This window comes from Myotis daubentonii, chromosome 3 (genome assembly GCF_963259705.1).
Source record: "Myotis daubentonii chromosome 3, mMyoDau2.1, whole genome shotgun sequence".
NCBI lineage: Eukaryota > Metazoa > Chordata > Mammalia > Chiroptera > Vespertilionidae > Myotis > Myotis daubentonii.
This window is the reverse complement of record NC_081842.1, coordinates 183,650,600-183,676,500: the sequence shown is the minus strand read 5'-3', so window position 1 is coordinate 183,676,500 and position 25,901 is coordinate 183,650,600. Positions and strand designations below refer to the sequence as shown.

The following is a 25,901-nucleotide window of genomic DNA, read 5'->3' as shown; positions in this document are numbered from 1 at the left end:
TAACCCACTGAATGGGAGAACATATTCGCCAATGATACATCTGAAAAAAAACTTAATATCCAAAATTTATAAAGAATTCATAAAACTCAAAAACAAACAAACAATTCAATTTAAAAATGGGCAAAGGACCTGAATAGACACTTCTCCAAAGAGAACATACAGATGGCCAATAGACATATGAAAAGACGCTCAACATCACTAAGCATCAGAGAAATGCAAATTAAAACCACCTCACTGAAGTCAGAATGGCTATCATCAATAAATCAACAGACAAGTGTTGGTGAGGATGTGGAAAAAGAGAACCCTCATGCACTGTTGGTAGGAATGCAAATTGGTGCAACCACTGTGGAAAACAGTATGGCGTTACCTCAAAAAATTAAAAATGGAACTGCCATATAAGGCAGCAATTCCCCTTCTGGGTATATATCCTAAAGACTCCCAAAACACTGATTGGAAAGAATACATGCACCCTTATGTTCATTACAGCATTATTTACAGTAGCCAAGATTTGGAAGCAGCCCAAGTGCCCATCAGTAGATGAGCTGCCTCTGCCGCTTAGCAGCTGAGTGACTCATGGGCAAAGTATTTTACTTCTCAGGGCCTCAATGGGGTCATGATGCCTCCCGGAGGAGGGACATCAAGAATATTAGTAACACCTCATAGTCCTATTGTGGTACATATTTACACAATGGAATACTACTCAACCATAAAAGAGAAGGAACTCTTACCTTTTGCGACAGACAACATGGACAGACCTGGAGAGTATTATGCTAAGTGAAATAAGCCAGTCAGAGAAATACAGGCACCATATGATTTCGCTCATATGTGGGCTCAAATGAAGAAAATAAACTAACAAACAAAATAGAAACACACTCATAGATTCAAGATCAGACTGACAGCTGTCAGAGGGGAGTGGGGCTTTGAGGCTGGGTAAAAAAGGTGAAGGGATTAAGCAAAGATAAAAACAAAAAACTCATAGACACAGACCGACAATGTGGATGAGGTAGAAGAGGGTAAAGGGGGGATAAATGGTGATGGAAGGAGACTTGACTCAGGATGGTGAAAACACAGTACAATGTACAGATGATGTATTATAGAATTGTACACCTGAAACCTATATAACTCTATCAACCAATACCACCCCCAAAAACTCAATGAGTCTTCTGTAGACAAAGGCTGAAGTTTTTCTTGTATGTAGACCTAGCATGAGACATAAGCCTTGCTCTTAGCAAAGTGGGAGGAAGAAGAGAAGCAACCTTTACTGAGTGCTCACATAGCTATATCTTATCCCAATGAGACAGGTACTATGACTTCTATATTACAGATGAGGCTAAATGTAAAGTCCAAAGAGTACCCTAGCCAACTGGTTGCCAAGTAGCGATTAGAATCCAGGCTAATCTGGTACCAAAATCCCTGCCTTTCCCTCTATTCTCTGCTTTCTGCACTTCCGTAACACTCCAGCAGGGACAGGGAGGGTTCAGCGTTGGAGACAGTGGTTCTTGGAGAGAACCAGACATTCACTCCAGGGTGCAGCGGTCTTGGAATAAATTCCAGAAATGGATGATCTTAGGCTGGAAAAGAACTGTGAACATGAAAAATGCTTAATAACATGGAAAGTGCTGGACGCTTGCTGAGACCAGAGCAGAAGATAGGCAAAAGCAGGGGGACATTTGTAATACTCAACAATAAAGATAAAATAAAATAAAGTGAAGAAGGAGGAGGAGGAGGAGGAGGAGGAGGAGGAGGAGGAGGAGGAGGAGGAGAAGGAGGAGGAGGGCAAAGGCAGTGCTTCCTTGAGCTTTGGGGACTGGCAGACCAGAACAAATCCTAGTATCTGCCATTCCTGAATGGGTCCTGGGGTGAATAAATTATCCTGAGTTTCAATAGCATTATATATTAAAATGCCCATATTTCAAAATTGTTTGTTTATAAGTTTCTCCCTTGAGGCAGGGTTGACCTGTATGGTCATGTAGGTTTTGAAGGTGTCCAGAAGAAGGGATAAGTGAGAGCTGAAATCTAGTTTGAACTCTAATTACCAAGCCTTATCTTCAGCATGGAGCTACATCAGGCCAGAGGAGGAGGTATATTTCTTTCTGATTTGAACAAAGGCACACAAAGGAACAGAGGCAGTACAGAGCAGCAGCCCTGCCTTTGAGAACCAGGCCCTAGGCCAGCCGTGGGCAAACTATAGCCCGCGGGCCAGATCCGGCCCGTTTGAAATGAATAAAACTAAAAAAAAAAAAAGACCGTACCCTTTTATGTAATGATGTTTACTTTGAATTTATATTAGTTCACACAAACACTCCACCCATGCTTTTGTTCCGGTCCAGTTTAAGAACCCATTGTGGCCCTCGAGTCAAAAAGTTTGCCCACCCCTGCCCTAGGCTGTGAAACCAGGGCTGAAGCAGGTACAACTTCTGATCTGGAGTTTGAAACTGTGATTCCTGTGAGATGATGGAACATGGAAGGTGCTCAATGACTGGTACATGTACAGTCAAGACAGTAGATGCTTTTAGAGAGAGTGGAAGGGAGAGAGGGATCGGGGGAGAAAGAGAAAAACATTGATGTGAGAGTGTCACATCATTGTGTCTCTCCCGCAAGAGCTTGACTGGGCAGGGATGGAGCCTGCAACGGAGGTACGAGGTTTGTGCCCTTAACTGGGAATTGAACCAGCTACCCTTTGGTCTCTGGGCTGGTGCTCTAACCATTGAGCAACTGGCCAGGGATGTCCCTGCATTTTTTTGTTCCACCCTGGCAAAGCTACTTCTCTTAGGATGAGATACAAGAGCCTCATTCTGGAAGACTGGGGAAAGAATCCGAAGGAGTCACTAGGGAAGGGGTCCAGGTGGGCACAAGCTGGGGCTGTAGGGCAAGAGGAGAGTCCAGGGACTCCTAACGGACCACACATGTGGCCAAGCCCAGTGAGAAGAACTGTGTTCTCAATCACAGGAGGGTTGCACCGGATTCTCATCCCCAATTGGTTAACTGCAGTCACTAGTCACCCAGCTGCAGCTGCAAGCTGTGTGGCCCACCAAAGGGAGCAGGCGGTTCCCCCACCCCCAACCCCGCCCCACCTCCCACCTCCCCCTAACCCTCTCCAAGAAAACAGGCTCCTGGAGCAAGGCTGCCTTGGTTTAGAGGGCACTATTTTGAAAACCACTCCGAGGGGCTTCCTTCCAGTTATGGCTTTCCAAGTGCCAGGCTTTGGCTCTTCCTACTGCCCTGATAAGAGAGGAAAGGTGACCTGCCTAAGGTCAGACCACAGGTGACTGAAACTTATTACTGGTACATCCTTGAGCAAGTTACTTAACCTCTCTGGGTCCAGTTTTCCTATCCGTGAAGTGGGTGTAAAATTGTGTGTGTATGTGTGCATCTGGAACTCTCCATACCAAAGTATTAAATGATATTTCTGTGTGGAGAGATTATAGGTGATTTTTATTTTGGTTTATTTATATTTTCTAATTTGTGTTTTATAATAAACTAGAGGCCTGATGCATGAAATTTGGGCAAGAGTAGGTCTTCCTTCCCCCAGCTGCCAGTACTGGCTTCCCTCTGGCACCCAAGACCCGGGCTTCCCTTGCAGCCACGGCTTTTTGTCTGGAAGGAGGTCCGGAAGGATGTCTGGTCTAATTAGCATATTATGCTTTTATTATTATAGATATGTAGTATTTACTTATTTTTTAATAGAGTTATACTGCATAGGGTTGTTGTGCAGATTAAAGAAGATAATGAAAAGCACAGCACAATGTCTACTTTGCGTGTGTTCTCCATAACTGTGAATTCTTCCTGCTTACCCTTCTCTCATACTTTCCTTTCCTTCTGGTGTTAGAGACACTGACCCCCAAACCTCAGCTGGAGAGGAATGAAGAGGTGGTACAAGACTCTGATTTCAGCTACTGGCTGTGTGGCTTTGGGTAAATCACTTAACCTCCTCGAGTCTCAGTTATCTTGTCTGCAAAATGGAAAGAATAACACCTACTTCAAAGGAAGTTTTCAAGACTATATGACATACAAGATGTAAAACTGTCTGGCACATAGTAGGTCTGCAATAAGTGTCTGCAGGAAGAAACATGATGCATGTGATAAAGTAACAAGCATTGGAGTAGGAGCTAGATCAGAAGAGGCAGAAGATTTTAGCATAGATTCTACAGAACCCAGGGGATCCATGGATAGAGTTGAAAAAATTACATCCTTGTTTTCACTAACCTCCAACTGAAATGTAGCATTTCCTTCTATCATGCATGCAAGCAACAAATCACAACAGTATTAGCAGTACCTGAGACTCCGTCACCAATAGAAATCATAGATATTTCTGTATTGCATTACAGTAACGATGTCTTGAAATACTGTTTACACTCATTGACTACCTCGAAATTACAATAGGTAATAGACCAATTTCTAGAGCTTGTTATTTAATGTTTTTAAAAAGGACTAAATCACAAAATAAATATTTTGATAATGATTTTATATAATTGGTTTCCTCTGTATTCCAAAGTAATTTATTTTTCGTATTTAAAAATATCCTTCTGAATAGAGGTCCACAGTCTTCATCAAACTGCCAAAGGGTCCCCTGGCTAGCCAGACGTGGGTACCAGTCCTGCCTGGGTGACACTGGGCTTGTTATGTCTCTCAGAGGCACAATTATCCTAGCTTGGCTCACACACAGGGTTGTTGGAAGGAACAAATTAATTCTTGGCTGGAAAAAGACTTTGAAAACTGTTGGAAGCTTCCCAATTTTACCAAAAGCCAGAGCAGAGCACTTTCTACTGCCCAGCTGAACCCCATGTCTCCAGGAGTGCTCTCTCCCTTCTACAGGATTCCACGCCTCCCCTTTGCTCTCCATCTAATAAATAAAGAGGCCAAAATGCACCTCCATTAGAGTACACTATCCAGCTCACAGTTTGCAGAAATCTCCAGCTGGAAAAAGTTTTCTGAGGGATAATAACAATTCCTTCCAGTTTTCATATTTGACCTTAGAGTGATTCTTGAAGACACTACCCCCTCAAAACTCTTCCCTGGTCCTTCAGATGGTGACCCCTCTTCAGATGGCCATGGTCCCTGCATTTCCCCTTTCACTGCCCTGTCCTGTGATGTCTGTCTGACTCCCCCACTATACTATGTGTTTCTCAAGAGCAGACCGAGACCCAACCCCTCTCAGGGGCCCCAGGTCAAAGATATGGCACACATTTGTATCTTAGGAGCTGGCTTAGATGAAGAAAAGGAACCGGAAGCACAGAGAGAAAAACTGAGGAAGGGTTTGAGCTAGGGCTTGAGCCCAGATCCCCGGATGCCCATGATTTATCCCACACACACCCAAAGCAAGGGATGGAAGAACTGGGGAGTCCCAACGCATCCCATCATTTCCGACTCTACCCACTGCTGTGAAAAATGAGGAGAGCTACCAATGAAGCACGTACAATGGGAGGTGTCAGATTCAGTGGCTTTTAAATCTTTTGACCTGGCTCAGAGTAAGAAATGCATTTCACAAAGCATTACTATCTGCCATGCACTTTCCCCATTCCATTTAATTATGATTTTTAACGCTAGCTGTGACTCAATAACTGATTATATGGCCCACCAGTCCTTTCAAAGCCCCAGTACCCTGTGATTGGCTGAAAGGAAATTATTCACATAATCAATGGGACAATTAACGCTCAGAAGTCCCTGGTCCTGGCTCAGTGCGATCCAGCCAAACTGCACATCTCTCAGAGCCTCAGTTTCCCCAATGTACCCTGAGAGGACAGACAGGAAATCTCTAAGGCAGCGGTTCTCAACCTGAGGGTCGCGACCCCTTTGGGGGTCGAAGGACCATTTCACAGGGGTTGCCTAAGACCATCGGAAAACACATATATAATTACATATTGTTTTGTGATTGATCACTATGCTTTAATTATGTTCAATTTGTAACCATGAAAATACATCCTGCATATCAGATATTTACATTACGATTCATAACAGTAGCAAAATTACAGTTATGAAGTAGTGACGAAAATAATTTTATGGCTGGGGGTCACCACAACATGAGGAACTGTATTAAAGGGTTGCGGCATTAGGAAGGTTGAGAACCACTGCTCTAAGGACTTCATATATCCCCTTCAGATTGTGGTCCTCTGACCCTAGTGAGAACAGTGCCCTTATGAACTGGAAATAATTTTTGAGAATGAAGAGGTGTACTGGCTTTGCTTCCTGGTGGGTGGGGTCACCATCTGGGACATTAATTAGCCCCCTTGTCCTAGGCCAGTGTGGACAGGGTGTGAACAGGGGAGTAGGAACATGTCAGTGCATGAGCTAGCTGCTCAGGGAAGGAATGAACCGGCAAGGGAGCCAGAGGATGAGAGCATTTAAAAGTCCACTGGTAGAGAGGCGCTGTGAGAGCAAGGCCTGGGGAAGGAGCCGGACCCAGGTTACAATCCCGCGGGCTTGAGGGCTAGGAAAGATGACTTCTCTCTGCCCCTTAGCTCTCCTTTATAAAATGGGTTTGAAAAGCCTTGGTCCTCAGAGTTGTTGTGAAGGTTAAGTGAGGTCAGGTGTTAACCATCCCATACTGACCCTACTGTGTGGTCGCCGGCTGGTCGCGCTCCGCGCCCCGCACTAGCCTGCCTCTGCCCTGAGATGCCCGTGCCCTGCACAGTGCCCAGCTCCAGGCGGTGCCCGTGCAGGTGTGGAATCGGCGCCCTGCCACCCAGGACATGTGCTGTTTCTCTGAGCATCCAGCACCCTCGCGCAGTCACTGGGGACGCAGGGGGACCGCTGGGGGAAGAGCGGGCAGGGACCCGCCCGGTGCCCAGGCGGCTCTCCGAGGCAGCTCCCTCCTCCCAGCTCCGCCGGTCGCCCTCCACCCCGCGCCCGCCTCCTTCCCGCCGCTCTCCACTCCCACTGCTCCTGGGTCCTCCCCCCGCGGCTCTCCCTCCTCCACCTCCCCTCCGGCCGCGCCCTGTCCGCCTACCTGGTCGCCTCTCCGGGTCCTTGGGGACTCGGGTCTCTGAGCGCTTCGTCTCGGCGCCTCTCGCCTTGTCTGTCTCTGGTCTCTGCGCTCTCTGCTTAGCCCCGCCTCTCTAGGTCTCTGTCTTTCTAGAGCTCAGTTCTGTCTTCGCCCGCGTCTCCTCTCGCCGGCCTTCCTTCCGGGGCCCGGGGCGGCGGGGCCGGCGCCCGGCGCGATGAGCGGCGCCTGCACGAGCTACGTGAGCGCCGAGCAGGAGGAGGTGCGCGGCTTCAGCTGCCCGCGGCCGGGGGGCGAGGCGGCCGCCGTCTTCTGCTGCGGCTTCCGCGACCACAAGTACTGCTGCGACGACCCGCACAGCTTCTTCCCCTACGAGCACAGCTACATGTGGTGGCTCAGGTACTGGCCCTGGCCCTCACCCCACCGACCACCCCAATCTAGTTTGAGCCCTCTCTTCCCATCTCAGCCAGGCTGCGTAGTCAACCCTCAGTGCTCATCCAAGTGCCCATCCCAATATCGGCGCCACCCCCCGCGGGCCCAATATTAACGTTTGCCCTCATCCATCACCAACCCCACTCCCTCTGCAACCCCTTCTCACCTCCATTCCCCCATCCTGATCCTGATTGGAACCATTATTCAAATCAAAACTTGAACCTCACCCCAACTCCACCCAGGAAAACCTTCAGTTTAAACCCTCTCCAAGCGTCATCCACCACCACCCTCAACCCCACCCCAAATTACATACCAACCCTCTCCCCAACAGCAAACTCCCATCTTCCAATGTTCACAGGAAACACAAACTCCACCCTCATTCAAGTACCCACCAGGGTCTCCTTCCTAAGATCAACATCAACCTCATCCCTGACTTTACCCCCCAATACCCATCTATCACCAGCTCAACCTGCCCCTAATTCCCCCTGCAATCCCACCGCAGCTCTCCTTCCCCACCCTGATTCCAAACATTATACAGACCTACATCCAAACCTCAGCTTCAAGCCTTACCCCTCACCTGATGCTACCCGCCAACTCAACCCCAGCCTCAGCCCAGCCTCAACTCTTTTCTTCCCCCTGCCATTCAGTCATTCTTTCAGCCACCTCCTGCTGAGCACAGCTTTTCTAGGCCCTGTGCTCAGTGCTGGGCGTGTACTCCCCTCCTGAGCTAAGACAGAGAAGACCAAGGGATCAAGGCTGCCTTCAAGTTCATCATGAGACCATGGCATAATGCTACAGCAGAAGCCCGCTCAGGCTGTGCCATAGCAGTGTGATGATTGGCTGAAGATCCACTCACAGGGCCTCAGTTTCCTCACTAGTTCAGGGAAGGGATTAGTTAGGCCATTGCTGATATTCCTGGAACTTCAGTGTGGGGCTGAGAGAGCAATTGGTCTCAATCTCTTTCCATCTCCAAAGGCCTCACCTAGAAAGTAAGACTTGACCCCAAACTTGCTCAGGGAAATAGGCATCAGCAGAAACAGAGTGGGCTAACTCAGTAGACAGTGATTTTCCTGTCCTGGAGGTAGTTCACCAGCGGTTGCATGCCCTCTGAGTGGACGGCCTGCCACTCAAACTTCTCTGAGCCTTTGTCTTTTCATCTATCAAATGGGAAGGATGATAAATCATTGCCCTGATTTCCTACTAGGGCAAGAACCAAATGAAATAAAGAGGTGAAAACCAACTTGGCATATGCCACTGACAATTAGAGTTATTATTATTGCTTTCTCTAAACAGCTCAAACCATAATTCGAAAGGACTTTCAGATAGCTAGTGTTTCAGTTCCTGCACATTCAGCTTCTATCTGTAACCCAGAGAAGTATATTAATTTATTTTCTGTTCATCCATGTTTTCATTCATTTATTATAGCCTTTGCTTTATGCCAGGTGCTATGCTATGCACTGGGGACACAAAAATCAATTATTCCCTGCCCCTCAGGAGCTTACAGTCCATTCAGAGAGATAAGACATGTACCTAACATGTAACAATGGAGTCTTTGTTTAAAACTCACTGTGTACTTAGCCCTGAAGTGGATGCTGAAGTACCTATATAATAGTACTTACTTCCCTTTGAAGTATAGAGACAATGTGGAGCTTTTGGAGTGGTTAGAACCCAGTCCAAACCTCGGCTCTGTCACTTACTAGTAATAGCTATGTGAATTCAGGCAAACTATCTCCGAGCCTCTTTTTCATCTCTGAAATGGTAATAGTAATACCTGTCCTATGGAATTGTTGTGATGATTAAGTGAAGTATGCATGTGAAAGTGACTAGGATGTATTGTAGATGCTCAATAAATGCGAGTTCCCTTTCCCATGTTCATAAGTGGGGAAAGGGAAACTTGGAATATGAAAGTGAATTGTTCAAGATCTTCTAGCAATGTCACAGCAGACTGAGATTTAAAGAACATTACGTAGGACCATCCAGGGCTAGATGCATTCACACATTTGCAACCTGGCACGTTTTCTCTCCATTTTACAGATGAGAAAACTTGAAAGCCATGAGGTTACTATCAGGGAGTGCCACAAGCCTGTCCAGCTCCAAGCCCAGGCTTGTCCTGCTGCACAACTGCCTAAATGTAGCCTGGCTGTCTTACAACCTGCTCTACTCAGATCACTTGAAAAAATACTCATGACCCTTCACTGTCTTCTGAGCACTGTGCTAGCCCTTGGGAACAGAGAGATGAGTAAGCTCTCTGCACCCAGCCAGAACCCCAACCCTCTACTACCAACCCTTTTCCCTATACACCCCTGTGTCCCTCCAGTTGCCTTGGACCCTCAATAGAACACTTTAGTGGCTTAGACAACCAGGTAATGGTTTTAATGGGGTGAGTTCTGAGGTCACATCACATGTTAGTGTGCTCCCATCTTATGACCCCAAGGGCAGCTGAACGGTTCTAGCTTGCAGGGCTGACTCTTCCTCAGTTTGAATGTAAGGTGGTTCATAAACAACGCAGGCTATTGCAAAGTGGAGGAGGAAAACTGAAGGTCCTCAGGACATCTGGGTGATCAGTGTACCCCAAACCCTGAAAACGCTACTGGCATGCTCCTATCAGTTCCCTGCCATTGCACTGTAGAGACCTTATTTTGCTCTGGACTCTACTTGACCCTTTTCATGAAAGCTGGCCCTTAAAAAACATAAATCTTCAGGTAAATATTGTTTCCTTCAATAGACCTCAAGGAAAATGAGAATTGCTGTCTTTAAAACCATGTCTCAAGAAGTGAAGACTCAAAAAGAAAAAGAAAGGGGAGGGAAGAGGAGGAGGAGGAGGAGGAGGAGGAGGAGGAGGAGGAGGAGGAGGAGGAGAAAGAAGAAAAGGTTCCCTGTGGATAAGCAGCTGGTGTTATAACTATCTGGTCCACTTTCCAATCACCCTGTTATTATTTTTTTTTTTAATTAGGGTATGAGACAAAGGCAGTGGCCTTGCTAGAGGGCAGAATTAGTGGTCAGGCACTGTCTTATTTAACCTTATGAACACCTGGTGAGATAGGAACCTTTATAGATGAAGAAAATTAAGATCAAGAGATGAAGGATTTTTCAGCTTATATGTGACAGAACCAAGATTCAAAATTAGACTTGCCTGACTCAAAAACCCTAACAAATGTTAGACTGACCCTCCAATGTTTTTCTAGTGGATCACAGTAGGTTATCTATATTTCAGAGTAATAAATCTGTGAAATGGAATTGAAGAGCTAGCAGCTGTTCAACTTCTCACCCAGGGCAGGAATCTCTAACTTCATTGAAAGGTGTCCTCATCCAGGTGTTCTGTGTAAATCTGTCCAATCATAGGGAATTTACCCCTCTCGAGGCAATACATGGGACAACTCTGACCATTTAAAGTTCATCTTGTGCTAGGCACAGATTTCCCTCCTTAGAGCTTCTCCTGCTCTGTTGCAGCTCTGTACTTGGGGGCTGGTTCCTCTGTCCCCAGACAGACCATCAGAAACAGTGCCCACTTCCTGACTAACCACTGATCTGGGATATATCCCCCCTCAGCTCTCTCACCCACTTTTTGTTGTTGTTAATCCTTACAGTGATTTTTAAAAATATATATGTTATTGATTTTTTTTACAGAAAGGAAGGGAGAGAGATAGAGAGTTAGAAACATCGATGAGAGAGAAACATCGATCAACTGCCTCCTGCACACCTCCCCCTGGGGATGTGCCCACAACCAAGGTACATGCCCTTGACTGGAATTGAACCTGGGACCTTTTAGTCCGCAGGCTGATGCTCTATCCACTGAGCCAAACCGGTTAAGGCCTTACAGTGATTTTTAGAGAGAGTGGAAAGGAGAGAGAGAGAGACAGAGGGAAACATCAATGTGAGAGAAACTCATTGATTGGTTGCCTTCTGCACACACCCTGACCAGGGCCAGAGAACCTGCAACTGAGGTACATGCCTTTGACTGGAATCAAATTCAGGGCCCTTCAGTCCAGGCCGACGCTCCATCCACTGAGACAAACAGGCTAAGGCTCACCCACTCTTCAAAGGACCCTACTTTTAGAGGGCCCTTTCCATTCAGGTGGCCATAGATGTCCCTTGTAAAAGGTGGGATCCCAACTTGTGCACAAGTCTCCAGCTGAGAGCATTATAAACAACTAGAGGTCTGTTGCACGAAAAGATTCATGCAATACACCTTCCCTCCCCCTTGCTGCTAGCACCAGTTTTCCTCTGGCACCCGGGACCCAGGCCTTCGCTCCGGCCGGAGCCTCCTTCCAGCCTGCCAGCCCCGGGTTCCCCGTGAGAGGGCTGGATGAGGGCGGGGTGGGTGGCAGGGATCGCTGCAGTCCCGCCTGCCAGCCACAGGTCACATCGCACACGAGACGACCGCCGCACCAGGTCGCAGATAGCAGGCCCGGATGGCGGCGGGGCAGGCGGGATGGCACTGTCCTGCTGTGTCTGCAGTATGCAAATTAGCCGCCATCTTTGTTGGCGGCTAATTTGCATATCACGCTGATTAGCCAATGGGAGGTGTAGCGAAAGTACGGTCAATTACCATGTTTGTCTATTATTAGATTAGATAACTATATCTCAAAAGAGGAAATAATTCCCAAAGAACTAACAAGTACTACATGCTCTATGTGGAAAGGACAGGAGCGATAAAAGAAGAAAGAAATCATGGGAGATCCAGTATTTTAACTTGGTTTCCCCAAAAGACTTGGAAACAAGGATTTGAGGGCAGATAGTTTACATGAAATCAATTCTGAAAGACACCGGTGGAGGGTGGGGAATTGAGGAGGTGGGAAGGGAAGGAGCTAATGATGGTGTTACCAAGTAAGTCACCACTGAGGATCACCGGAACTTAAACCTGCTAAACTCAGCCAGCCAATGTCGAATCTGCATCTCAGAGTCATTCGGCCCAAGTGCCAAAAAGCTGGGTATTTACGTACCTACTTATGTCAGTCATTAGTTGTGTGCTGGTGTGAGAAGGCAGGCGTTCATTTTCCTCCACTTCTGACCTGCTCACCGTGTTGGTACTGTTCTGGGCCCAAGAAAGCCCTCCGGCAAAAAGATACAAATGCTAGCATTTGAAACTCTGGCCAGAATATTTTACAATTATAAACCTAAGGGGCAAGGACAGGACCTTCAGAGCCTGGGCTTCAGCCAGCGACAGCCTGTTAGCATTTTGGTGTATTTCTGTCCAACCTTGCATATGTATAATTATGTATATGTTTGTGTTAATTTATTTGAGTTGGGGTTAGGTTATATATTTAGTAGTGTGTCCTCTTTTCATTTAACATTAGCTCATCTGAATTTAGCCTTGATCTTAAATGTTATTTGAAAACATGTTTTTAAGGGCTCTATATTATTCCATTGCAGGGGTATCCAATAATTTATTTAGCCATGGGAATACAGATTCTCTGAAGCTCTAAGGTGTTTCTGTTTAGTGGAAATTAGCCATCAGCTAGCAGGAAATGAAATCTGGCAGAAATGGCAAAGGCAGGAAGGAGTTTGTGGCTTGGGTCAGGGGGGAGGGTTAGAGGGAGTCTGCGATGCTGTGATTTATAAGGTATTTGGTTTTTACCCACAATTCCTGGCTCACAGTTCCCAAAACCTGTGGAATTTCCTAAGTGTTGAAAATAATAAAGGTGTCTTTTGGGCTCCACCCAAGGGTAGGGTCTGGTTGTCAGGAAAACCAACCACATGATTAGAGGTTTGGTTTCAGTCCTCCCCATGCCCCTTTTTCCTGACCTCTTGGAGAAGGGCTGGAGGTTGAGTTCAGTGTCAATGGGCAATAACTTAGTCAATCATGACTACATAATGAAGCCTCTGTAAAAACCCAAAAGGACAGTAGTTGATCTTTTTATTTTTATTTTTTGGAGAGCTTCCACGTTGGGGAACAAGAATGCTTCCATGTGCTACCAGGCTTCAAGCGCCACAAAGCTCTTTTGTTCATGATGTCACCCTATGTATCTCTGCATCTGGCTGTTGATTTGAATCCTTTAATGTCCTTTTTAATAAATCATCTAGTGAGTAAACTATAGTACTAAGTCCCAACTATGTGGTTGCACTGAGGCATGCCATGTTTGTGGGGAATACTTGACATATAGTTGATACTCTTTCCCATGTTTAGGCACAGAAAGCCTGTTTAAGACAAGTAGAGACCGAACAACACTTCTCCTATAACATGCTGCCTCCAAAGTCCGTTTCTGAAGCTCAGCTCCTCTATGGTCTTCTCTCCCCAGTATTGGTGCTCTTGTGGGCCTGTCCGTAGCAGCGGTGGTCCTCCTGGCCTTCGTTGTCACCGCCTGTGTGCTCTGTTACCTGTTCATCAGCTCAAAGCCTCACACAAAGTTGGACCCAGGTTTAAGCTTACAGACTACAGGTAAGAAAGAGGTCACATGCTCTCCTTGTATTCAGCAGACAAGAATTTTTACAAAGGGGACATATTTAGAAATGATGTTTTGAACACTTGCCTCATGAGTGTTCCTGGAATATTCAGAAGGAGCAGCACAATTCTAAAGAGGTTTTTGATCTGAAGATGTCCATTCTAAACCTTTCATGTGCTCTGTGTTTATCAAAATAATTTGATGTAGTCAGCATTCTGTTTGTTAGACAAAGATGAATCCATCTTGTGGATTTTCTAAGACAATGTTTTAATTCTAGCCTTAGAAAATACAAACTGGTTTTAATATTACCCCAAACAAAATACAATTAATAAGAAAAATTTGCTGGTCCCCAAACTCAATTTATTCAGAAATTAAATACAGGTATTGTTGGATAATCTGATGTTCTTGGCCTACCAATTTCTTTATTAGTACAGGTGACCAAGAGCTTCCCTACAGGGCCACCTTCAAAGTGTTGCTTTTACACATATTTTACAACCTCTTCAAGGCACTGTGAAAGAAACAAGTAGCTATTGGCAAAAGATCTTTCAGTACAGCTTGGTAGACAACACTCAAAATGGGTAGTATTATTTCCATTTTACAAATGAGAAAATCAAGGCTGAGAGAGATTAGGTGACTTGCACAAAGTATCACAGCTAATACATGATAAGACTGAAATCTGGCCCGTGTTTTCCTGCCTTGAGTCATGCTCTTTCTTCAGCCCACCACTCCGGGTCTGGCTAGGTATACAATTAAGCACAAGATTGTTTAATACCAAATGTAAGGAGTGTTTCAAAAAGGAAAGGAGACTTGAATTGGTGCTGAATTAGTGAAGGAGTTGGTTAGGCAAAATAGATGAGAAAAGGCATTTCAGGATAGGAGAAATAATGGGTAAAGGTGTGTGTGGGCAGGACTGAGTGAGACTATGCAGTAACAGGGTCATTCACCCTGGGGCGCTGTATGGGAGGGAGTAAGGCCAGGCTGGACAGGGGAGGAATTTAAGTTCAGAAGCAAAGATGGCACACTCAATCAGGGAGGGAGAAGGGGCAGGGTGGGTAACAGCTAAGTTTCAGAGAAAAGTAGAGAGAGCCTTTTCATTTGCACAAGATTATTTTTCCAATTTCACAACAAACTCGTGCAAAAAATGACAGCACATGAACACATCTCAGATCCTGATGCTTACAATAGTCCCACTGTGGCCGAGCAGTAAAAGTAGAAGGGCTGGCTTTTGAGGGTGGGAGAATTCATCTGGCTCTCCTTGGAGCCAGGAAGACCTAGAAGGAGAATAGGAAGTGGCAGGAGAATAGACCCAGCCTCAGGGAGACCAAGGATAGCCCAAGCTTCAACTTTTTTTTTTTAAATAACTTTTATTTATTGATTTTTAGAGAGAGAGAAAGAGAGAGCGAGATTTGTTGTTCCACTTACTATGCATTCATTGGTTGATTCTTTTTAAAAAATATTTTTATTGATTTCAGAGAGGAAGAGAGAGGGAGAGAGATGATGAGAGAGAATCATTGATCAGTTGCTTCCTGCACACCCCCTACTGGGGATCAAGCCCACAACCCAGGCATGTGCCCTTGACCAGAATCGAACCCAGTACCCTTCAGTCTGCAGACCGACGCTCTATCCACTTAGCCAAACCAGCTGGAGCCATTGGTTGATTCTTATATGTGCCCTGACCTAGAATCAAACCCACAATCTTGGTGTATCAGGTTGATAACCAACTGAATTACCCTGCCAGGGCCCAGGCTTCAACTTTTATAGAGAAAAATCATAAAAGTTAATGAGAGGTATAAAAGAGCCTAACTGTCTGGTGAGATACAGAAAGCATGTGAATAGGAAGACTCGATATCATAGACGAATCAGTTCTTTCCAAATTAATCTATAAATAAAAGCCCCAACAAAAGTTTTAATGGAATTTGTCAGATTCATTCTAAAATTAATATGGAAGAGTAAAGGTGCAAGAGTGAACAAAACAATTTTGAAAACAAAGAAGAGACTTGCCCTATCAGATACTAGAACATTTTTCAAAGATAAGAATTTGTCAATTTGTTATTGGCACAGAAATTGACAGGTAGAATTGGGCAATGCAGTGTCCTCAACTAGTGCAAATTTGCTACCCAAAGATATTTTGCAATGTGTGGAGACATTTTTGGTTGTCACAACAGGCGAGGGCTACTACTGGTATCTTTTGATAGAGGCCAGGGATGCTATTAAACAGCCTACAGCACAGGATAGCGCTCCACCACAGAGAATGATCCAACCCAAAATGAAAATAGTGCGAATGTTGAGAAACCCTAGAATAGAAAGTCCAGAAACAGACTAATTAAAATATAGAAATTCAAAGAAAATATTTAATTATTATTACTTTTTAAAAATATTTTTTAAAATATTTTTTATTGATTTCAGAGAGGAAGGGAGAGGAATAGAGAGATAGAAACATCAATGGTAAGAGAGAATCACTGATTGGCTGCCTCCTGCATGCCCCCTACAGGGGATCGAGCCTGCAACCTTGACTGGAATTGAACCCGGGACCCTTCAGTCCCCAGGCCAACACTGTATCCACTGAGCCAAACCGGCTAAGGTGAAAACATTTAATTTTTAAAAATAAGGGGAATATGGGCAAATTTGCCTACATAAAATGCAAACAGACATCAAATAAAAATAATACATAAGGTAGTATAAACTTAAAAAACAAGTGATAGACTGCAAAGATATTATAAATAGAAGTAAATACGTGCCAGGCAATCATTATTTGCAGATTTAATATTTGTGAAGTTGCCTATTTGCTGAAATTTATATGTAACCTCAAAATCAATACTTGCAGTGTTTTCAAGGTCTTTTCAAGCTTACCCGTAGTCTGTAAGCTTAAATTTTCAAGGTTTGCAAATGTGGACATGCCCAGAGCAGCAAAACATTTGAGTTGCCCCATCACACACATTCCCAGCTGACGTGGAACAAGGCCATGCTCTAGCTTCTCAGCTCTCATACTGTAAACAAGTGCCCTTTTCATGATATATTGAGTGACATGTTTTTGCATTTTTATGACTTTTAATGGTGGTTTCACTGTTGAAAATGCCCCCCAAACATAGTGCTGAAGTGCTGTCTAGCGTTCCTGAGCATGAAAAAAGACTGTCATGTGCCTTGTGGAGAAAATATATGTGTTGAGTAAACTTCGTTCAGGCAGGAGTGATGGTGCTTTTGGCCATCAATTAAATCTTAATAAATTAATAATGTATATTAAAGAAGATGTCTTTAAACAGGAACACACAAAACAAAGTTATGTATTGACCAGTTGACAAAATTGTTGTGACCAGAGGCTCACAGGAACCTAGCTTTTTATCAATTACATTGGTAAGTACAAAAATGGATCATATTAATACTGAGGAGGCTGGGTGGAGGGAACGGATACTGTCATATAGTGCTGGTAGGAGTATAAATTGGTACCACCACTTTGAAGGGTAATTTGGCAGTATCTATTTATATTGAAAATGAATGTATCCTATAACTCAGTAATCCCCCTTCTAATTATCTTAGAAGAAATAGCTATACTAGAAGAGGATAGTAAAGATGGATGACATGATCGCTAGTCATATTGGAAACAAACTAAATGCCTACCAGTAGAGGAATAATGAACTGTGACTCCACAGTTAGAAGGAGTGAACTAAGTAGAGCACCTCATTAGTTCTTCACAGTAACTGGGCAGAGTATAGATCTTATTACTATCCATTCTACAGATGAGGAAACTGAGGCCCAAGCTACCTAGTGAGTAAGTGACAGAGCCAACTCCACCTCCAGTCTCCTTCCTCTCCTTATTCCTGTGCTGCAAAATGAAAGTCCCTACTATGTGCCAGTCACTGTTTGAAATTGTACATGCATCATCTCATCCAGTTTTCCCAACTGCACGCGTGAGGTGTTATTATCATCTATTTTACAGGTGTGAAAACCAGATCTAAGAAAGGTGAGATGACTTACCCAAGGGGCCACAGTTTGTAAGCTGTGGATCTGGAATTCAAATATATGTGTTTTTCTGCCTCCAAAGTCCTCCTCTTTTTACCGCACCGGGCCAGGTCTATGAAGTGCTCCTGCTTGTGTCCTGATCCCCTCATTACTCCTCACTCTATATCCTCCCCTCCACCAAACCTTTCTGAATCAAAGGGAATACAGTTCATCTCTTGGCCCTGTTGGTGAAAAACACCCTCCTACTTTTTCCTGCTCAGCCACCAGCTGGATTATTCAATTGCCAGGGTTTGAGATATATGTTCTTGCTTTTTGTTACTTATTTTTAAGATAGAAAATGCATTTCCTGACCTTTTGCTAAATGATGGCTTTTAAGCTCTCTCTGTCTCTTGCCCAACTGCAGCTCTTAGTTCCTCTCTTTCTTGTCGTTAAGTACTGGCCCCTCCTTCCCAGCAGCTGAATCAGTTTATGGGCCCATTATCTTACATTCGCCAGAGCATTACCCTTTATGTGGAGTTTCATTTCTGTTTGCTGTCTCCCTCTCCAGTAGGACATGTAGACAGATCATTAGCCCATTTTACATCAAGCTCAGCCATGGGAAGTGAATTGGCCAAATCTACACAGTAGTGAGTATGTGTTGCTGGGACGTCGATCCTGATCTCCCAGACTCTAAAGCCTATGATCGTTACACTGTACCTCAGGTCCTGATCGCTGAGGGTAGAGACAGGGATGGAGAGTGCCCTGGCAAGAACAGAGTGGAAATGGACCCGAGTCTGGAAACAGGCTCCTTCTGCTACCCAGGTGTTCTGTACTGTCCTATCACTCCACCTCTATACTATCCCCCAAACTTGGAATGCAAAAAAACACATAACTTTCTTACTCTAGAACTCTGTAACTAGCTCCATCCGAAGGGTGACTGAGTTCCTACGGTTGTGCCAGATACTATGCTAAGGACTTTAAACGTATTATCCCATGTGACCTGCTTAACTACTCTGCCAGGTGGTTATTAACAACCCCATTTTGCAGATGAGGTGAGTGAGGTATGTATGGAGTTTATGTTCCAACTATGGTACATTTAATGAGACCAAAAAAAAAACAGTGGAGGTAAAAATGGAAGACAAGAGTTCAGGTCTCTTCCTTCTCTCAAAGGTGTTGGTGAGCAGCTCATTAGTCAGCCATTCTCATTGATTCAAAGGCCTCCTAGAAATCAAGTCTGATGCTTTCACTGTATAGGTGAGGCCCTGAGGCTCTGAAAGGGACAGTCATGTGCCCAAGGTCACCAGCCAGTTGGCTAAGCCTTTGCCTCCAAGGATCTTTCCCAGCAGCAGCCCCCGTCACCTTCCAGTTTCCCCAGGGCCTACTGCTTAAAAAAAATTTACTGAGGTGACATTGAGTAACAAAAATATATAGGTTTCAGGTGTGCAATTCTACAGCACATCATCTGTATATTGTATTGTGTATTTACCACCTCAGAACCCACTACTGCCTTTTTTTTAAAAAAAAGTCCTCACCTGAGGATATGTTTTTATTGATTTTTAGAGAGAGAGGAAGGGAGAGAGAGAAACAGATCAGTTGCTTCCTGTACATGCCCTGACAGGGGATCAAACCCAAAACCTTTTTGGTGTATAGGACGATGCTCCAACAAGCTAAACCACCAGGCCAGGGCAAGCCCATTGCTTTTTAATCAACCACATTTGGTACCTGTGACCCAAACAAGCCTCAGTGATGAGTCAGTATTTTTTTTGTTTTTACTTGACAAGTTCTTTTATTGTGTTTATTTTAATATTTTTTTGTGACACAAGTAATACTTACACATACACATATATATTCATTGATTGGAAAATGAGAAGATGCAGATAGGCAAAAATGAAATAAAGTACAGGTCACACAGAGTGTATTACCTTTTGGTGTGCAATCACTGTTTGCATTATATCAGATATAAATGTACATTTTATATATATAATGTTTTGCAATGTGTCGTTTTCACTTTACAATATATGAGTATCTGCAAATTCAAGTGAATGAAACATCCTGTTAAATGAATGAGATTGGGTCAAAAGATGAGATGTTGGTAACAAGAGTCACCTGTAAATCAAAAGAACATTGAAGGATTAGAGTAAAATAGCAGCAAATATTTAGCAATAAAATGCAGACAAAAGGAACCTAGTGATATTAATAACAGAAAATGGTTGAATAATGGGCCTGTAAACAGACTCAGATTCCGAAGGAGGGACAAAAGGCTCCTGGGAAGGAGAGGACAGTACTTAATGAAGAAGAAAGAGCTGCGATTGGGCAAAAGATAGAGCTGAAAGCTGTCTTTTAGCAAAAGGTCAGGAAATGCATTTTCTATCTTATGAGAAATGCAATAAATAGTATAAGGAATGCCTATGGTTAGAATGCAGAACCCTAAAGCTTTTTCTCAGACCCCTTATCTCTTCCAAAAACCTTTCCATCGCATCTCTCTTGTCATTTCTTCATTATTAAAATGCCTATAATCTATGTCCTCTTTAAATTCCTCGGGAGACTGAAGTAGACTTTGTCTAAAATTCCCTTCAGTTTGCTGGCATTCAAATTCTCCATTAGAGCGTTTTTCCTCTCTCTTTAGCACACTGCATTTGGACTTCCCTTCGTTTTCTTTGCAGAATGATGTGGTCGTTTCCTGTGACAATTCAGGATAGGTCCCTCCTCTTTTTCTTTTTCTTTTTTAATTTAATATATTTTATTGATTTTTTACAGAGAGGAAGGGAGAGTGATAGAGAGTTAGAAACATCGATGAGAAAGAAACATCAATCAGCTGCCTCCTGCACACCCCCTACTGGGGATGTGCTCATAATCAAGGTACATGCCCTTGACCGGAATCGAACCTGGGACCCTTCAGTCCGCAGACCAGTGCTCTATCCACTGAGCCAAACCGGGTAGGGCCCTCCTCTTTTTCTTGCCTTAAGATAGATGTCTGGCCCTGACCGGTTTGTTTGTGGGCACATACCCAGTGGGGAGTGTGCAGGAGGCAGCTGATCGATGTTTCTCTCATTGATGTTTCTAACTCTCTATCCCTCTCCCTTCCTCTCTGTAGGAAATCAATAAAATATATTTAAAAAAAAAAAAAGATAGATGTCTGTGAACCCAGACCCTCTGAGCACCTACAGACATAAAAAAGGGGGAGGGGAAGGGAGAGTTCTCTTGGCCACAATCATAATCATCTACCTTCAGGGCAGTAAGGACCTGAGTCAGTTTTAAATCATCTGCAGGGAGGGAGAAAATCTAAGAATTCCTCTCCTGGCTGGTCACCACAGGCTAGTCCCAAATTCAAGATTGAGAGCCCCAGACACTGGGAGAACTGGCCACAGAGGTCCTTGGATAATGGTGGGAAGGCACAAGCCTGGCCTAGGGTATCAGAGAGCCTGGCTCTAATCCTGGCTTTGTCACTCTCATTGTGTGGCCTTAGGTAAGGCACTTCTCTCTGTGCCTCAATTTACTCTGTAAAATGTATACAGTAATACCTACTAAGAAAGTTGTGAAAACTAGAGGTGATGCTAATATAGGTGCTAAATTAGTCTCTGACACATGGTAGGCTTTTAACAATTAGTAGCTCTCATTTTTATTATTATTGGGCACTTAGATTTTACATGTTAGTCTCCCCAGTGTTTGTTGATATCTCAAAGATAGGAACTATGTCTTAAATGCCTGTGTATCCCAAGGACTAACCTAGTTCAAAATTTATACTAATGCTAAACTTGCTCTGTGGTAAAAGTCCAAGCTTTGGAATCAAACTGAATGGAAAATGAATCCTGGATGCAATACCCAATAGCTGTTTCAATATTGACTTTTTCTACCTGGGCCTCAGTTATTTTTCTATAACATGGAATAATAATACCCACCTCCAAGTTTGTTAGGAGAATCAGATAAGATTGTCGTACCACTGCATTTCAGCCAAACATGACTCTTATAATAATTGCTCTCCTGCTCAGAGACCCATAATTTAAGAGGGACTTTGACCAATCAGAAGGTGATCAGAGGCAGCTTGGTCTAGGAACCAATTGATGTAAGTATCAGCTGAAGAGCTGGGGACTTTTGCCCCTTACTGGGGAATAATATGCCAACAAAGGACTTTTATCCACAATACATAAAGAATCCCCAAAACGTAACATTAAGAAAAAAAACAATACCATTAAGAAATGTGCAAAAGACTTTAACAGTTACTTCACAGATAGCAAATAAGCACATGAAAAAATATTTCACCTTCATGAGCTGGTGAGGAAATGAATATAAAGCTACAGAATACTAAATGAGCATAAAGCTATCAGAATACTAAAGTAAAAACACTGGCAATAGCGAGTAAGGGATGAAGCAAGTTTTGGAAGACAGTTTGGTGTTTTCATAAAGTTAACCATACATCTATTATATTTATTAATTTCCTATGGCCAGTGTAACAAATTACCATAAACTTGGTGGCTTAACATAATAGAAAGTTATTCTCTCACAATTCTAGGGGCCAGAAGTTCAAAATTAATTTTGCTGGACCCAAATCAAAGTCTCTAGGGGGAAATCTGTCCCTTGCCTCTTTGTCTGGTGACTGCCAGCATTCCTTTGCTTGTAGCTGCATCACTCTAATCTCTGTCTCTGTCTTCCTATCACTATCTGTGTGTGTCTATCTCCTTCTGCCTTTCCCATATAAGGGCACTTGTGATGACACTTTGGGCCCACCTAGATAATTCAGGATAATCTCCTCAAAATTTTCAATTTAATTACATCTGCAAAAACTTTACCATATATGGCAACATTTACAGAGTCTAGAGATTAGGACCTGATCTCTTTGGGGACCACCATTCCGCCCACTCTACCATACAAAATAGCAATCATGCAGCTATAAAATAAAAATGTATGTCTATACAAAAGCTATACATGAATGTTCATAGCATCTTTATATTTAATAGATAAAATCTGGAAACAACCCAAATGTTCTTCAATGGGCAAATAGTACAACCATACAATGAAATATATATAGCTATGAAATGGAATGAACTATCCATACACACAATATTTTGAATGGATCTCAAGGGTGTTATGCAGAGTAAAAGAAGCCAATCTCAAAAAGTTATATACTGTATAATTCCACTTATATAACACTTCTGAAATTATGAAATTATAAAAATGGAGAATGGATCAGTGGTTACCAGGAATTAGGTTTAGGAGGAAGGTATGACTATATAAAGGAGCAGCATGAAGAAGTTTCTTTGTGGTGATAGAACAATTCTTTATCCTGATTGTGGCAGTGGTTATAAAAAGCTACATATGTGATAAACTTTTATAGTACTAAACACCAAAAAAAGTATATATAAAAACTGTTATAATTGAATAGGACCAATAATAGCTTAGTTAATCTATATATATAAAAGCCTAAGTGACCAAATGGCTGGCTGGTCGACTGCCTGCCCCCTGGTGGTCAGTGCACATCATAGCGGCCATAGCATATCATTAGCATATTACGCTTTGATAGGTTGAATGGCCAACTGGGCCAGACACTTAGCATATTAGGCTTTTATTATATCGGATTATCAATGGGGAAAGCTAGGTGAAAGATATATGGAACTCTGTACTATTTTTGTAACTTCTTGTGAGTCTTAAATAGTTTAAAAAGAAAAAGTTAAAAAAAATTAAAAAGGAAATTTATTCACCCTGTAGGTGATTAGTCCAAAAGTAAGGGTGGGCTTTAGGCATGGTTTGAATAGAAGTTCACAATGTCCTCAGGCTTGTGACTACATCCTCTGAGATTCTGCCCTCTATTTATGTTGGCTTTCTCCTCAGACTGACTTTTCTCATGGTACTAAGTTGACTGCCAGCATTCCCTGAGACTACATGCTTTTTGTTCCCTTCTATGCACCAGGAGGAGAAAGAAGGAGCTATTATTTTCCTTTAGTCGGGGGTAAATATAAAGGCCTGAGCTCTATTCTGATTAGATCACCTTAGGTCATGTGCCCACCCCTAAATCAATCACTGTGCCCAGGGAGATGCTATGAATTGATTTCCCATCCACATGGCAAAGAAATGGAATTACTTTATTGGTTCAGATCATTTGGGTCCCACTCCTGTCGCTGAAATGGAGCCAATCCCACCCTACTATAATTGCTATAACCAGGTAGGGAAGGAGAAAAATGGATTTGGGTAGCCAACTCCAATATCCAGTACATCCTTCTTGAAATTCACTCTTCCCTTGGTTTCAAAGGCACCATTTTTCCCCCTAGATATCCTCCATCAATGGGTCTTATAGTATATGAGTTTTCTAGAAAGAAGAAGGTATAAAATGTCATTCTAAAAGAAACAGCACAAAGACCCAGAGATGTGAAGGAATGGACCCATTTAGGGAACAATGAAAATTTTGGTGTGGCAAAGCATAGAGTTCATGAGGGAAGAGTGGTTAGTAATGAAGCTGAAGAGAAGAGATGGGACCAGTGGTGAAGAGCTTTGAAATATCACAGTCAATGGTTAAGACATTTGAAGACTTTTGAAAAAGAATAGTCCCTGCACTCACTTGACCTTAGAAAGATCTCTCTGGCTACAGCCCAGAGGATAGCCTGGAGTGGGCCTGACTAGAGGCTGTTCCAGTGCTCTGGGCAGAAGTTGAATGCCTTTCCAAAGGTGGTAGCTTTGAGGATGGAGAGAAATGGATGAATATGGCAGACAGTGATTTGGGGGAATCAGCAGGACCTGGTGAACTGCTTGGCTTTGTGAAGGGATTGGAGGAGAAGGTGTAAGAGATGACTCACATTTCTGGCTGAACACCTGATACATTTTTTAGGCAGGAATGCCCAATTGTGTCAAATGCTGATAAGCCTAGTGAGATAAGGACTTATAAATGACCATGGATTTAGTGACAAATGTTTTAAGGTGTGGTGGGGGCAGAACCAAGAATATTGCAGCAGAGTAAGTCAGGGAAGTGGAGAATAATAAAGCCAAGTGAGCCTTCTTTCAAATTCAGATATAAGGGGAGGAGAGGATAAAGCAATAATAAAGAAAGTCGTGGAATCTATTAAAATAATGTATGTTTTTAAATTTTCCAGCACTTCTCTGCCTACTGGTTGTGAAATAAGCTTGTATCCTTATCTATAAAATTAGTTTTTTAATAGTACCTACCTCATGGGTTTATGTTGAAGATCAAGTCTTCATATCTCCTAACAATTGTTTAGTCTGTCTCCCCGACTAAACTTTAAGTTCATTAGGAACATTGACAGCTCCTAGTGCAAGGCATGGTATATTGCTAATAAACTAATAAATATTTGTTAAATGAGTGTTAAGATTCTGAGCACAGTCCTACCTGCCCATGATAAGCACTCAGGGAAGTTAGCCAGGGTGTGTGAGCCTGATGGGAGGAATGGGATGCAGGAGGAAACCCTATGCCCTCAGCTTGCTGTTTTCCAGAACCCGAGGAAATGTCCCCTGACTGCCAAGATGGGAATACAGGCAAGTTCGTGGAGATACCAGGAGTGAATTCTCTAAGGCAGAGTCACCCCTTCCTGAACTCACGGCTGGACTGCAATGAGGAGCAGGCGATGGACCCCAAACACCTCTTCCAGTATTGCTTCATGGCCACAGTGACTACCAGTGACATTCCAGGCAGCCCTGAGGAGGCCCTTGTCCCCAATCTAATCGCACATGGACCAGACCCATAGACATCCAATAAACTTCTCTACACCATCCTCTTCTGGAGTCTCTTTTCAGTGAAAGGTGGGGTAGGGATGATCAAAGGGACTTGATAAAAATGGGGCGAACGAGATAAATGAAGGCTTTTCCCAGCCAATCTACCCAGGGCCTGCTGTGGACCCAGCTATTCTGCTCTGCCTGGCCCACTATGAGCCAAAGGGAGTTCAGTCATGGATCCCAAGTAAATGATCAGTAACAACTCCATCCAATAAAAGAGAAGCTGAGGCCTGAGGAGGCTCAGACGAGCCCCTCACCTAACCTAAAGAGTCAGAACCCTGACTTGTTCTTCCTGCCACAGAGCAGGTATACTAAGGGTACCATGGAAGATGACTGGTACCCGGAGGCAAGTGACTCCTGCCTCTCCAGCAGCTCTGCCCCACTCTTAGAGTGAGCCCCTTGTCCAGGAATAGAACAAGAGGGAATGTAGAGTACATAGGGCCCAACCATGTTTAGTATCATTCAACTAGTGACCCGGTGCATGGATTCATGCA

General features: G+C 43.7%; 1 protein-coding gene across 2 annotated transcripts; it reads left to right on the top strand.

The window, feature by feature from the left end:
* The first annotated feature begins 6,841 nt into the window (after positions 1-6,841).
* SHISAL2A (shisa like 2A) lies at positions 6,842-25,406 on the top strand. Of its 2 annotated transcripts, none has more exons than XM_059689562.1 (3): positions 6,842-7,339; positions 13,612-13,751; positions 25,114-25,406. In XM_059689562.1, exons 1-3 carry the CDS (start codon positions 7,158-7,160, stop codon positions 25,377-25,379), a joined length of 588 nt encoding a protein of 195 aa, XP_059545545.1. In that variant the 5' UTR covers positions 6,842-7,157; the 3' UTR covers positions 25,380-25,406. The 2 variants fall into 2 exon arrangements, with proteins under 2 accessions (XP_059545545.1, XP_059545546.1); XM_059689563.1 differs by having other exon boundaries at positions 6,846-7,339; positions 25,129-25,406.
* Positions 25,407-25,901: the final 495 nt, after the last annotated feature.